The sequence below is a fragment of the Corvus hawaiiensis genome, chromosome 3, assembly GCF_020740725.1.
Source record: "Corvus hawaiiensis isolate bCorHaw1 chromosome 3, bCorHaw1.pri.cur, whole genome shotgun sequence".
Taxonomy (NCBI): Eukaryota; Metazoa; Chordata; class Aves; order Passeriformes; family Corvidae; genus Corvus; species Corvus hawaiiensis.
In genome coordinates this window covers 98,092,880-98,106,889 of record NC_063215.1, presented here as the reverse complement: position 1 = coordinate 98,106,889, position 14,010 = coordinate 98,092,880, and the positions used below count along the sequence as shown (strand labels likewise).

Here is a 14,010-nt window from a genome sequence, read left to right as displayed (position 1 = left end):
GTCTGAGAAGTGCCACTGTCGTGTCTCAGCGGCTGGACGCGTCTATAAGCGTCTATAAGCGAGCAGTGGGCTGGAGGAAGAAACTTTCACGCCTTGTGGAAAAAAGGACAGCAGACAAAAGATAAATCAAAACTTTTGTCCCAAGCTTAGTTAGGTTTTCCTGTGTGTTTGGGTTTTTCTAGTAGTGGTAGGCTCTCTAAGGCCTAAAGCCCTTGCAGTGTGCGCAGGTGAGCATCCAGTGCGGTGTGTTTCCTGCACTAAAGCTTTTCTATTGCAAACCAAGAATCAACAAGTGCTGCTGTAGCCATCGAGCAGGGAGAGTGTGGGTAGTTCTGCAAAAAAGTTCACAGATTTACTGTTTCATGTAATTCCATATGCGAGCATAGTGACCCCAAAGGCTATATTGTCTTTATTGTAGCACTCTAAGGAGGGAAAGCTGAGTAACAGAATAGAAAAGGTCATTTTTGTTCATAGGCCTTGGAGATATAAAGATTGGTAGTGGAAAGACTTGATGGAAACAAGATGTTCCAAGCAACCAGCTGGGAAGCCTTTCATTTTCTTCCTGAAATGTTTAGTATCTTGTGATATGTTTGGTATCAACTGGTGTGTGTAGCTTCTCACTCGTTTCACTTATTAATGGAAGCAGGGAGGATTGTGATGGAGTTTTGTTTGTGGGGTTTTTTTCAAATGTTGATAAACATCTTTTAGAAGCTATGTTACATATACAGATACCTGCTGGTAGATTTCCCAGATCTGAAATATATTTCCTTTCATCTTTTTCTTTGTTTCTTTTCTGGGGATGGGGAGGAAAAGGAACAAAAATATTTAGCACTTCATTTTCTTACAGAGAAAACTCCTTTTCTCCTCCACTTTTTCTGATACCACCTTTTTTTTTTTTTTTTCTCTGTGGGTATTTTTTCTCTACATTTTTCTAAATGAGAAAACTTTCAAAGAGAGATTTTATTTGCCCAGCTGATAATTATTTGCTAGAACAAGTTTTCTAGTGTTGCTAGGCATCCAAATTTGCCTGGTGTAAATATAACTTAACTTCTGTTGGTGTAATTCAGAATGTTTCAGAGAATGAGGTATACTCCAGTGGCACAAGTATTTTTATTTGAGTACTAATGCTGTATACAATAGAAACATTGTCTAAGACATTCAAAACATGTATCTGTATTCTGTGAAAGTCTTCACTATTTCTTTGACCTGTCATTTGTCTTTAAATTTCACTATTTTGTGTCCACATAAAGTAATTTAGTTCCAGGGGCTTTTAGAGTAGGCTTCAGCAGCATGAGGTGTAGGCATACTATTCTGTAATTGTCATCAGACAGTAATGATTTTGCTTATGCAAGTACATTGCTCAGAGGAATTCAATACAGAGGAAAATATCGAGATGTTTTCCATTACAAATCTGACCACTCCTCAGAGCTGCTCTCTTATTCTTCTACATAAGTTATTTCAGAAGCTGTCTGTTAAAGGATGCCCACTGGAGTGAGATGCAGGAAAATATTTTTTACAGTGTCTAGTACTTGATGCAGAAAATTAAGAACTTGTGCTTTCTAAAAACATTAAGATCCTAAAGAGGTGAATAAGTTCAGAGTAAAATTTTTCACTTTGGGTGGTAAAGCACCTCCAAAGCAGAATGTTTTTCATTTAAATTGTGAATTCATGTGGCAATATAAGAATAGTTTGCAGTTTGGATACTTGCTGGACACTCTTGATTCTTTTGATAATGACTGTGGTGCTTTAGCGTATTACCACGATTTGACAGCTCATGTGATTCTGCACCTTGACAATTAATTAACAAAGTCATACTTCTGAAAAGGGCAAGCATATCAGTAAATGGCAGCAATGGGATTGCAAGAATTGCTCCCTCTCATGATAAATTGCTCCAAATCTCATTTCTGGCTGACCAATTCATTTGTGTTAGAGCCTTGTTAAACATAGTTCATGTCAGCATCTTTCTGACTGTATGCCATTGCTCTGTAATGAACACTTTTTCACTGTTAAATATGAGTAGACTGATAGTATTTATTGTTGTGCCTTCTTAGATAAGCAGGAGTTTTAGAAAAGTCAGATGTACTTACTGCAAGTTAGCCTGGCCCTAATTTTTAGAGGGGTCAGCAGTATAATAGGTGTGATAAAATTACATCATTCCTGAAATACTTTTTATTGTATAGGACAGAATTACTGAAACGGTCAGGCTGAAAGGAGCCACATTGGGTCTTGTGGTCCAACCTCCCTGCTCAAGCTGGGTCATCCCCAAGTGCATGGTACAGTATTGCATCCAGATGATTCTTGAATATCCCCAGTGAAGGACACTCCACAACCTCTCTGGACAACCTGTTCCAGTGCTTGGTCACCTGCACAGTCAGGAAGTTCTTCGTCATGTCAGGAAAATCCACAAATGCCAGGGGTTTGTGTTCAAAAAGGAGACAGAGCTCTGAGTCCTGCACCTTTATTCGAATAAAGGGAGAGAGCCCACTGGGGCACACCCCTGCGGGGTTTTCTCTCTCGAGGTTTTGGAGGGCAGAGCCTCCTTTTATCCTAAGCTCCCGGCCGCATGTTGCCCTCTTCCCTTCCCCATTGGCTGAGGTACAGGGAAGGTACAGCCTTCCTGAACCGCCTACCAGGTATTCCTCCCTTTTACCCCAAAGTTCAGTAGTTCAGGCTTGTGCAGACCCTTGTCTGTTTCAGGAGCCCAGCTGAGTGGGCTCTGCAACAAACCTGCTGCCCAAAGTTAGCAGACATTAACACCCATACCTTCACCCATCAAATTGCTTGTAAAGACATTACCTGTCCTCTCACTCATATTCAGGTGGAACTTCCTGTGTATCAGTTTCTGCCCGGTGTCTCCTGTCCTATTGCTTGGAACCATGACAAGACTGGCTCCATCCTCTTGGCACCCTCACTTTGGATACTGACAGACACTGATGAGGTCCCCTCTCAGTCATCTCTTCTCGAGGCTGAACAGGCCCAGCTCCCTCAGCCTTTTCTCAGAAGGGAGAAGCTCCAGTCCCTTAATCAGCTTCATAGCCCTCCACTGGACCCTCTCCATGTCTGTCTTATGGTGAGGAGCCCAGAGCTGAACACAGCATTCCAGGCCTTACTAGGGTTGGGTGGTGGGTCAGGATCACCTCCCTTGACCTGCTGGCAATGCTCTTCCTAATGCACCCCAGGATACCTTTGGACTTCCTGGTCACAAAGCCACTGCTGACTCAGGGACAGCTTGTTGACCACCAGGACCCCCAGGTCCCTCTCTGCAGAGCTGCTTTTGTGCACGTCCAGCCCGAGCCTGTGCTGGTGCACAAGTGAAGGAAACTCCAGAAGTTGTCTAAAGAAGTTTCTCAAATACAGAGTTGTTTCCAAGAATTAATGTATAATGTGTGATTGGAGGAGTAAAATGTTGATAGTAAATGTATGCATTCAAATATATAGGAGCTTCATATTTGATACAGAAAATGTTTGTAGACATTTCCAGCAAGCATAGTAACCTGCTACGCTTTAGTTGAGGACCAGTCACTTCCATAAATTTTCTTTTTTTTTTCAGAATTCTCCTATACTTTTATTATTTTGTTTACATATGTAACAGATTACAAAAAAAGGGAGTTGGCATACCTTGAAGACGAAAAATAGCCTGGGATCTGGGGGTTGGTTTTCTCTTTTTGTATATAGATGTGCTCCAGCATAGTATCCTGGTTTGTCTCAAGAGTCCTCATCTTTTATAACTGTCCATCCTATCTCATATGAAAGTAAAAACCATTTAATTTCTGTAACTGTCCCTTCTGATACTGTCAACATTTTAAAATTTTATAGTATGAAAATTACATTTGCGTTAAGTTTCTTTCGTCTGCAGGTCAGATTTACTTTGAATGCATTGCCAATGTGTTGGCTCTTAGTCTTTACAGGAATGAGGACCCTCAGAAGTTGGAAAGTATGGAGCTTTATTGGTAGGTCGCTGTTATGCCCTGCAGTGGTGGTTGATATGGGATGGAAGGGGTGGCTTGTGGTGTAGCTTTGCATACCTGGTTGTCTAGTAGGTAGTGACTAAGGACATAAATAAGTGTGGAACTGGATGCTTTGTCCATCTCTTAGTGATGGCTTTTTAATGACAGGGGAGTTTAAATAGTCTAGGCACAACTTCAGTTTCTGATCATAGAATCATTCAGTTTGGAAAGACCTCTGAGGCAGAGTCTGACACCATGTCCCCAGGTGCTGCATCCACACAGTTTTTTTGAACACTTTCACCAGTGCTTCCACCACTTCCCTGGGCAGTTTGGTGGAATTCTTTCAGTGAAGAAATTTTTCCTAATATCTAATCTAAACCTCCCCTGGTACAGCTTGAGGCCATTTCTTCTTGTCTTGTTACCTGGGAGAAGGGAAATATGAGCTTCTATGTAACAGGTTTATCAGTGATTCCTAATCTACATCATCTCTTGCTAGCTTTTTGATAGTTGTAACTTAATTGTGTTGCTTTGTTTTGCTTCCCCATTTGTGTGTCCCAAGAACCATGATAGCTCTCTTTTTTTGAATCCGTGAATTCTTCAAGCAAGGCAGGGAGATTTATCATATACTGCTCTCTCCCAAATACTTGTACCTTTTCAATCCAAATTTCAGTCGCATTCATTAATAAAGCAGAGATCTCAAAACTAGTGTTTCTAAAGCTTTGTGAAAATAACTTCTGAGGTGGAGAAATGGGATTCAAATTAGTACCTGTCTGAAGATAAAGGTAAACTGTGAGTACAGCTGTGTTACAAGACATCAGAGAATCCATATGGGAAAAGATTATAGGAAGTCAGGTTTTATAATCTCAATGTTGAAGGAACTATTTGATTTTTCTTGTGCTTTTAGCTTGTGATCAAGGTGGGTGAAAGAAGCAAAACTCATGGTTCTTTTCAGAACTGATGAGGCACAGATGCCGCATAAATTAGCTGCAAGAAACCCCAGTCCTATTTAACAGGAAAAGGCATAGAACTAGAAAGTAAACGTAAATGCAGCTGTTGGTTTGGCAAGAGATAATGCCTCTCCATAAGAGCTGTGCAACTAAATTAACTTTCCCATTGGGGTGTGTTTGTTAAATATTTTGTGAGCAGTCAGAGCTCTACATTGTTAAGTGTTTTAGGTGAGAGGTGAACACAAATGATACTTAATTTCACTTTCACTTAAGTGAATAAGTGAGTGCCCATTATTTCCATTAGGATCTTCAATTTCAGTATAGATACTGAACAGAAGCTGTGTGATATGTTTTGGAGCAGGTGAAAGCAGTTATGCTGCTTCCTGCAAACAGGACTTACATGGTCTGTTCTGGTAAGGGTTAGAGAGGAAATGAGTCAGCCTTTGGTGAACTACATTCAAATTGCTTCAGATAAATGTAAAGGTCACTGTAGGCAAACTACATTTTCTTGTAGTAAAGTAGGATCCTCTCCTAGTGAGGACATTACAGTTTATTGCTGGCTGTGGGCTGTTGCTGTAACAGTATTTTTATAGCCTTATGTGAGTCGTGCTAAACTGTGGCTCATCTTAATATTTTATGTACCTCAGTATGTTGTTCTCCATTCATTGTTACAACCTTTGAAATTTCTTATCTTACTGAACACCGCTGATACTCACTGGCAATGTCCTTAATACTTCTTGTAGTTATTTTTCAACTTGTTTCAAATGCAAATATTTTTGTTATAGTAGCATCTGCAGCGCTGATTAAAATTGCTTCATAGGTTTGGAATACAAGTTTGACAGCTGGTTGCGAACAATAGAGAAAGTTTCAAAACTGAGTTTGTCTGATAAATAATGCTATAATAGAAGTACGGTCCCGAATTTTGGAGCTAGAACAGTTAATCTGAAATCTAGCTGACTGCTGCTGCCTTTGGCTTTTTTTTCTTAAATTTTAGCAGGAGAAATGAGAGCACCAATAAAATTAAGCAAAAGAGATTTTTTGGGTTTTCAGGAGAACAAGTTTTAATCTGGACCACTGGCATGTTGAAAGTGCAGTGTGAATAGAAAGCTGAAGTGGTTTGTGTTTGCCTTCTCAGTATATTGCAAAGGAGCTTGCACTGTCCCACACTGATAAGTAATTCTCATAATCATCCTAAGGAAACATGTTGAAATAATTAAAATAATAATTTGTCTGATCTGCAGAGGAGGTGATGGAGTTATAATACAGTTGTATTATACATTGGACCATGGCTGCAATTTTTAGGGCAAATAAGGTCACTGCCCTGTACAAATCTTAGTTCAGGAGTTGCAATGAAAAGACTTGATATTCAGTAGAAAAGATTAATTGCAGGAGTTCATAATATTCAAAGTCATAATCTGCTGGAAATTAAGTCCCTTTGCTGCTCAGAGTCTTTTAAGAATCTTGTTATCCCTTTACTTCCAAAACACTTGAGGGTGTTCACCTTTCTTGAGTTTCATCTTTTGATCTGGCACCATCTGTATTGCAGTATTTTAGGAGGAATTCAGGGCAAGTTTCATTCAGGTATAAAAATTAGAGCTGGATATATTTTGTTTGATCTTGAAGTATTTTGTGGAATTAAGGCAACTTTACCACCGTACTTGTGCCATTATCCGGAGTAAATTGGTATGTCCACTCTAGGAGCTCCATTGATTTTAGTGATAAAGTTACTCATACAGATTAGGGATACTGAATTGAAGGAATTTATCATAAACTATGGTGCAAGGCTTTAGTGTCCCTGTCTTCTCTTTCCCTTTTGCTTTGTGTTGCAGGGTTACTAAGAGAGTGGGCTGCAAGAGATTTATATAAGCTAGTTCATATTCTGGCAGGTTAGCAGAAATCTGTTCATTTGGAGAGCTAAATCTGGGCTTAAGCCTACAAGTTCATGTTTTGTTGCACTTCCACTTCTATCAGTTTGCCATAGATGCAAAAGTCTGTGGCAGGAAGGGCTGGGCAGGCTTTTGGGGGAATTGATGTCTCAAATTAACCCAAATGTGCTGCAGTTATTGTGTTCAAGTATTACGGCTTCTGTTAAACTAGTGCAGAAAAGCCCCTTAAATCTCAAGGGCGCCTCATTTCGGATGCATGCACCTCTGGGGATACCTGTCCTCATGGGGGTTTAACAGGAAGGCTAAAGGGGCAAGTGTCCTGCTCACTGCATCTATAGCTGTGGAGAAACATGGCCTAATGTATCTATTTAAGCATCTTGTGAACCAAAAGGATTACAGAGAAAGTATAGCACTCTTCAGAGCTGTGTCACCATTTACAAGACGATATAATTCCGCTGTACTAAGAGCCAAAGACATCACTGAGGGAGTAGTATGACTAGAGGTTGCATCAGGACAGAAAAAGAGGTATGAGAAATGATGCAAGTGACGCAGCAGTTTCAAGAATTCAAAATAAGCTTCTGTTTGTACCACTTTCTGTGCTTTTATTGTTCTTGCAATTGAAATGCTTAAAGTAAGTATTTCTGAAAATGGTTTAAAAAGAGAATATATGTAACTTCTTTAGGTAAGATATTTCATGAGCAGCTTGGATTTCTTCTTAAACATGTTCTTCAGTTCCTCCATTAATATTTAAGACTGCCCATTCAGCCATCACCATTAAGTACCTTTGATGTTGGAGTTTGTGTTAAGTGGCAGCTGAGAAGCTGTCTGTGATCTGTCTAGGTTTCCTCCACATCTACAGCACCACTGAGTATGTGTAGAAAACTTGTTACCATGGCTTCCTCCAGCCATTTATATTGTAAAACAAAGTGAAGAGTCTTGCTTTTAAATGTCCTCTACATAATTTGCTGAATGTACAATGTCTTCCATATATATCAGTTAGTGTGATGTAGTAGCAAGCATGAAAATTATTCTTTGCTCTACCTCAAGGAAAGGGGTCCTCTGATGTTTTGATGTCAGAGTCTGATTGCTGTGTTTATAGAGAAGGTTCACAGCCTTCAGAGAAGGATTAGAGTTCAGCAGCAATCATTTAATGTTTTTGTAGTTACATTCACGTAATGCATGGGTGAACTTAGTGAAGCATATTGAGTTAAAGACATGCTAAATGCTAGTGAAATTTGAAGAGGAAGGAGCAAAACATTTAAAAGGGTGAGTTCCTTAATCTGACACTGTGTTTAGGGATTTTTTTCCTTATGCAAGCATGGGATTCTATGGATGCAAGTGCCTACATGTGGTAGGAAACTTTGCATTTAATACTCTAGAAGCTGGGTATTCTCTCAACTTAATATAACTTCACTGAATCGATATTTTTTAAACATCAAACAAATATCAGCCATTTGGAAAGACAGAATTAGTTGCTACTAGGAAAAAAGTCATATAATCCAAGGATTGCTGTCTTAACTTCATTTTGGCATTTAGGCAGCATCAAGAGATAATTATCTTTAAAATTATTTTATCATAATGAAAGTCTTAAGCAGGACTCCTTAATGTGGAATCCCTGACAGTCATATAAATGTGATGAGATTAATTAAAACCTAACAATAACAGTGAAGCCAGAAACAAATGGGGAAACCCCCCACCTGCCTCTTCTTTCCAAGACAGAGGTTTGGGAAGATACCTTTTAAAAGGAACTTATGTTGATGAGTTGCAAATTGCATAGGACTGGTTAGCAAAGTTTTGTGTCTTGGCAGAAATAGTCAGTGTCTGTCCTATAAAGATTATTCTACCTTGCCTAAAGTGACTAAAATGATTTTGCCAAATAAAGTTGTTGTAATTTGTGCTTAACACTTTCAATTCATTTGTTGTTTTCTTGTGTGGTTTTTTTCCCTTTGAAATCTATAGGCATTTCAGTAGGACTATGGAGGAGCTGGTTCATGATCTGGTCTCGGCACTGGAAGAAAGTTCAGAGCAAGCCAGAGGAGGTTTTGCTGATACTGGAGATCATTCTCGAAGTGTGTCTTGTCTTCTAAAGAGACAGGCAAGGAAGAGGAGGGGACGGAAAAGGCGTTCCTTTACCACTCATCATCCCTGGGAGACTGGTCACTGCCTAAGTGAAGGTTCTGATTCCAGTTTAGAGGAATCAAACAAAGACTACAGGGAGAATCATGCTACTAAGAAAGACCACAGTGATTCTGATGACCAGCTGTTGGTTGCTAAACGTAGGCCTTCCTCAAACTTAAATAACATTAGAGGCAAAAGACCTCTGTGGCACGAACCAGATTTGGCTGTGGACAGTTTGGGGAACAGAACTTTGCGCAGGAGAAGAAAGGTAAAACGCATGGCAATAGATCTGCCATCAGAAGTCTCTAATGCACTGACAATAACTCAACAGCAGGATAACAGCAGAGATCAAGAAATGGACAATAACAATAGATCTTACCAACACCAAGAGTTTTCCAAGAGCAAAGTGAAAAAAAGAAAAGTATCTGCAGCTCGACAGGGACCAGAAATCTTGGATGAAGGAGTGGTTATAGAAAACGAAGAAGTGAATCAAGCAAATAAGGACAAAATGGAATATGAGGAGCAAAAAGGCTCAGATGAGAACATGAGTGACAGGTTATTCTTTCTTTTCCTTTTTACAGAAACTTTGGATAATATTTGTTTGCTTTTATTACTGTTGCTTGTATTGGGAATCTTTGGATTTTTTGTTAATTCCAGAGTTAAAATTCTAGCATCAATAGTATCTGTTTTAATAACTTAATTTTTTTACATCTACTATTTTTTATATATTAGTTGCTCAGGTTAAGGAATTCAGCATAAAATAGAGAGTGATGTAGCAGAGGAATAACCAAGAAAACAGTTTCGTGAAATAATATGTTCTAATTGTTTCAAGATTAAAATAACAAAATATGCATATGAATAACACAGGTTTTTCTGGATATTTCAACTGGTAACCGTTATTAGACAAGAATTTAGTGTTTTTTCAATTTCTAGACATTGGTGCTTTGATTGTTATCTCTATTCATCAGAAAGGTTGTCAGTGTTTAGAGTCACGATTTAGACAATATGTTCTGATGTGTCATCGGCATAAAAAGTCTGCAGGTTGCCAAGGATATACATCATTTACGAAATGCAAAAACCAATTTACAGTTCAGAAACACCTGAGCTTACCATTAGAAAAATGGAGGAATGATGACCCTTTGGCAGTACACCTCATCCATCCATTCCAGACAGCAGTCATAGTACAGTGGTAATGGTTTCCAAAGTACTATTTTGACAACACAGTAAGGTGTAAGTCATTTTTCCACCATACACAGGGGATGTTAACTGCAGGGCCTGGTAAGCCTGGTTCTGTTTATTCCACATGCCAGGTTCGGAATGCAGAGGTGTCAGCAAGACAGACATGTTAAAAGATATAATTTTGATCAGTTCCTTGATGACACTAGTGTCCCTGGATTTTTGCAGGCATGTTATCTATAAACTGTTAAGCCTTTTCCTTACTGGGCAGGTAGAATTGAGATGCAGAGAGTGATTTTGACCAGAGCATTTTAGATTGGTTACTGTAACAACAGCAGTGTTGCTAAGTGACTAACTCCAGTTACAGTCAGAAAAGTCCCAAGTCTTTTTGTTTCATACCAGCTCTGTCCCTTACCTGTGAACAAAAAACAGCTGAAAGAGCTGAATAAATTCCAAGCCTTAAACATTTTTCCTTACATCTTAATTGCTAGAGCAGAACTCATCCTTCAGGGCAGCCAGTGTAACTTTGGACACCTCCCTTTGACATGCAGGTTAGGAGTCTGTGCTGTCAGGAAGCCTTTAGAAAACTTCTCTCTTCTCTGATGATACTTGGAGTCTGCTCCTTCAAGTTGAGACCTAAAGAGAGATGTTTGAAAATCTCCTGCAAACTAGGAACCATTGCATAAATTTTCATATCTCCATAGTCTTGTAGCATTTTTTATTTCTAAAAGACTTTGTTATGCTACAAGGGTAACAGTCAAAAATTCTGTAGCTGATTTTTAGATGGAGAGAAGAGTGATCAGTAAGAATATTCTCTTGTAGAATCCCAGAATTGAGCTACTCTCAGGTCAGTCTGAATCTTTTCACAAAAGAAACATTATTGTTTAAAAGTTGATCTTCCTCTTCAAAATGCTTGATGTTTTGTTACCCCCAAATGCTGCAGTTGCTCAAGTCATACTCCAAATGCTTGTCTATGGCCCCAGTACGTGGTCTTTAAAACCATTCTCATCTTTGTAGGGTTTTCTGCTCATGCACATGGTAGAGTGATGGTCTGTCATTCTACTGAATTTCTTTCAATGATCAGCAGTACAAAAAGCTTTGAAAATGAAAAACTTGCATTTCATAGTGTGATTAGAAATCTGCCATATCTAAGCCTCTCAGGTGATACTGTATCAGAATATTTTGTATGTGCATAATTTTAACTGGTTTTAATCTAACTTTACTTAAATGCAATAGTGCCTTTATTAGACATCATTTAGCTAGAAGAATTTGAAAGAACCAGCAAACTCCTCTTAAGAGTAAGTCCTGAAAGTGAAAGCTGAGATTTTAAAAGGGAACATGAGATTGCATAAGATACAAAGAGCTGACAAAGCATCTTGGATAACCCTGCACTTCAGCAACACTTACTGGAAGAGGAAGAATGAAAAGTATACAAAGTTGCTTTTGTTTTGTATGCAGTAATGTGTGCAGTAGTATTCAGTGCAATAGTTCAGTAATTCTTAAAAAAAGGACAAATTTTTTAGAAGTTCGTTTTTTTAAAAACAAAACGAAGCTGATAATTTTTAATGGAAGTTAAATTGCTTGGCTCTAAAACTAGTCAGAAGGTTTCAGTGTATACATGACATTATTTGAAAATAGCATGTTTTTGAAGTGCACATCAAAAATGTTAAGTGACACTTCTTTTGCAATCTTTTATCTCTGTGTGTGTGTTCAAACACCAAACACAGCAATAACCAGGTTTTAAGTGCATGATTCAGAAGTAGGAGGAGAAGTCTCCAAATTCTTGAAATGTCAGCATCTAAATGATCCCAAAGATGAATTCCTCGGAGGATTGTTTTAAGCACTGGAAATTAGATTTTTGTGATCAGAGCTTATCCGTCCTTATCCTCAATGCTCAGCTGTTGGCCACTTTCAGCCAAATTCAGCAGTATGTGGTGTTCTGGGTGTTATTGAATTCCCACAAGCTTTGACGCTTGTTTTTTTTGAAGTGACTAAAGAGAGATGAAATCTCAATTGCCTGTTTTGAAAGAGAAGCAGCAGTGAAGCTCAGAGACACCAGCCAGTGACCTGTGGCCAGGGAGCTGGTCAGTTCCTGGGGACAGCACAAAGCTCTTGTGTAAAACCAAGGACCAGACAGCTTCTTAGTCATAGGAAGTGTGAATGACAAGTATTTTTTCTTTCCATAAGTGTAAAAATAAAGCTGTGAAAGCTTTTTGGATAGCTTAGCTGTTCCCTCCAAATTTTTGCTTGCACACACTATTTTATAGAACTAAACAGAGTCTCTGGCTTTTTTCTTTGTCATGGAAGTCTTGCTGGGAGTGGAATTCTCATTACACAGCAAAGGAATTAGCAGTATACACTGCAAAATTATATTAAAACTGGAAATAAATTCCATCATAACAGCTTTCATGTACTTAGATATTAATGTATTCATTTCAGAGGGTTTGAAATTATTCAGTGAAATGACTGCCATGTCGCAATTATCTTGACTGCAATCCCTGCCCTATGTGACTGTGGCCTGAGGAGAGTGAATGCTGTGGCTGCTATGGATACACCACTGTTAGCTTGAAATTTTAATTTATTTTTTTTTTAATTTTTTTAAAAACGTCCAGTGGTTATGGTTTCATGTACTGACTAGTCCTTCAGTGAGAATTATTTCACAATTGAAATATCTTATTTAAACTGGGAAGGAGACTATTCTCAAAATTGGAAATTTTGGTAGGGAAAGTGGCTGCAATATCAGGGTTGAAAAGATTTCCTGACTTTATTTTAAAACATGCAATTAAACAATAAATGGACAAGGAGAATCTATGAAGAAGGGATGCTTTTTCCTTTGAAATTGATGATGTAAAATTGTGCACAATGAACTCTAAGGGCAGTAAAGCCATCTATGTTATAATTAAAGCGAGGATGGGATGCTTGCTAAAAGGGAATTACTGGGACTTGCAACATTAGAAAGTTCAAGTCTTGGTCTCCCTCATGAAGGATTGTTCCATTCTCATTTCATGCACGTCACTTTTCTGCTGCTTAGGGCAACTGTGCAAGTGCCTAAGTCTGTTCTGCTTATATTATGTATAAGAGATAGTGTAAGTGTTGCTTATGGATCAAGAATTTGGATAAGCCTAAGATACAGCGACAACTTCATCTTCAAACACAGAGCTGTGTCTATATATACATATATCTATATGTTTTAAAAAACCCTATCGCTGCTTTGTGTCCCGTGCTTACTATATTGTGTTTCAAATCCTGTTGGGATGCCTCCCAAAGGAAGATACTAAAAACATATATGTGCTTAAAATTAAATAGGAATTAGGCAAATTTTATATAATTCATATATTCATATCAATAATTCATATATTCATATATTTAAAAACCCAGGCCTTACTTTTGTGAGAAATTAGAATTTAAAAGGAAATCATTTTCTTAAGTATACTAGTTGTTTGGTAGAAAATAAAAATAATTTATTATTAAAAAATAAAAATAATTTAAACCAGTTGATTTGAAGTATAGGGGAGCATGCAAATTGTAATATGAATAAGTGTACAAAGGTTATCAGACCTAAAGTTCTTGTGAGTGGCTCGTATGGCACATCAAGAGTAGCTGTAGTGTTTATAAAATGCACTTGAATTTGTGTGCTGGACTGAAGTGTTTGAGGGTTTTTTTCAAATTGTTCTACATCTCAGAGTAAGTAAAATGTGATAAAATTTTTTGTGAGAATATTACGTCCTTAACACAGCAACTCTGTTGATAAAAAGTGAAATAAAGGGTTTACAAAAAAGTCCTTTCATGTGAAAGTCAACAAACTGTGATCTGTGTTATTAAAAGACCAGTCTGATATATTATTTAGGGACATGTGGATTATTGTATGTAACAATGTGCATACAGCAAAGAGCTAAATACCTATTCATGTCTTTGAATTTAGAGATGTGGGTGCAT

The 14,010-nt window shown here is 38.2% G+C and overlaps 1 protein-coding gene across 1 annotated transcript in view; it reads left to right on the top strand.

The window, feature by feature from the left end:
• GPATCH2 (G-patch domain containing 2) overlaps positions 1-14,010 on the top strand; it is a 120,304-nt gene that overhangs the window by 414 nt on the left and 105,880 nt on the right. Inside the window, exon 2 of the mRNA XM_048298600.1 lies at positions 8,740-9,453. Coding sequence (XP_048154557.1) covers positions 8,740-9,453 — 714 coding nt within the window. The remainder of the gene's footprint in view (positions 1-8,739; positions 9,454-14,010) is intronic.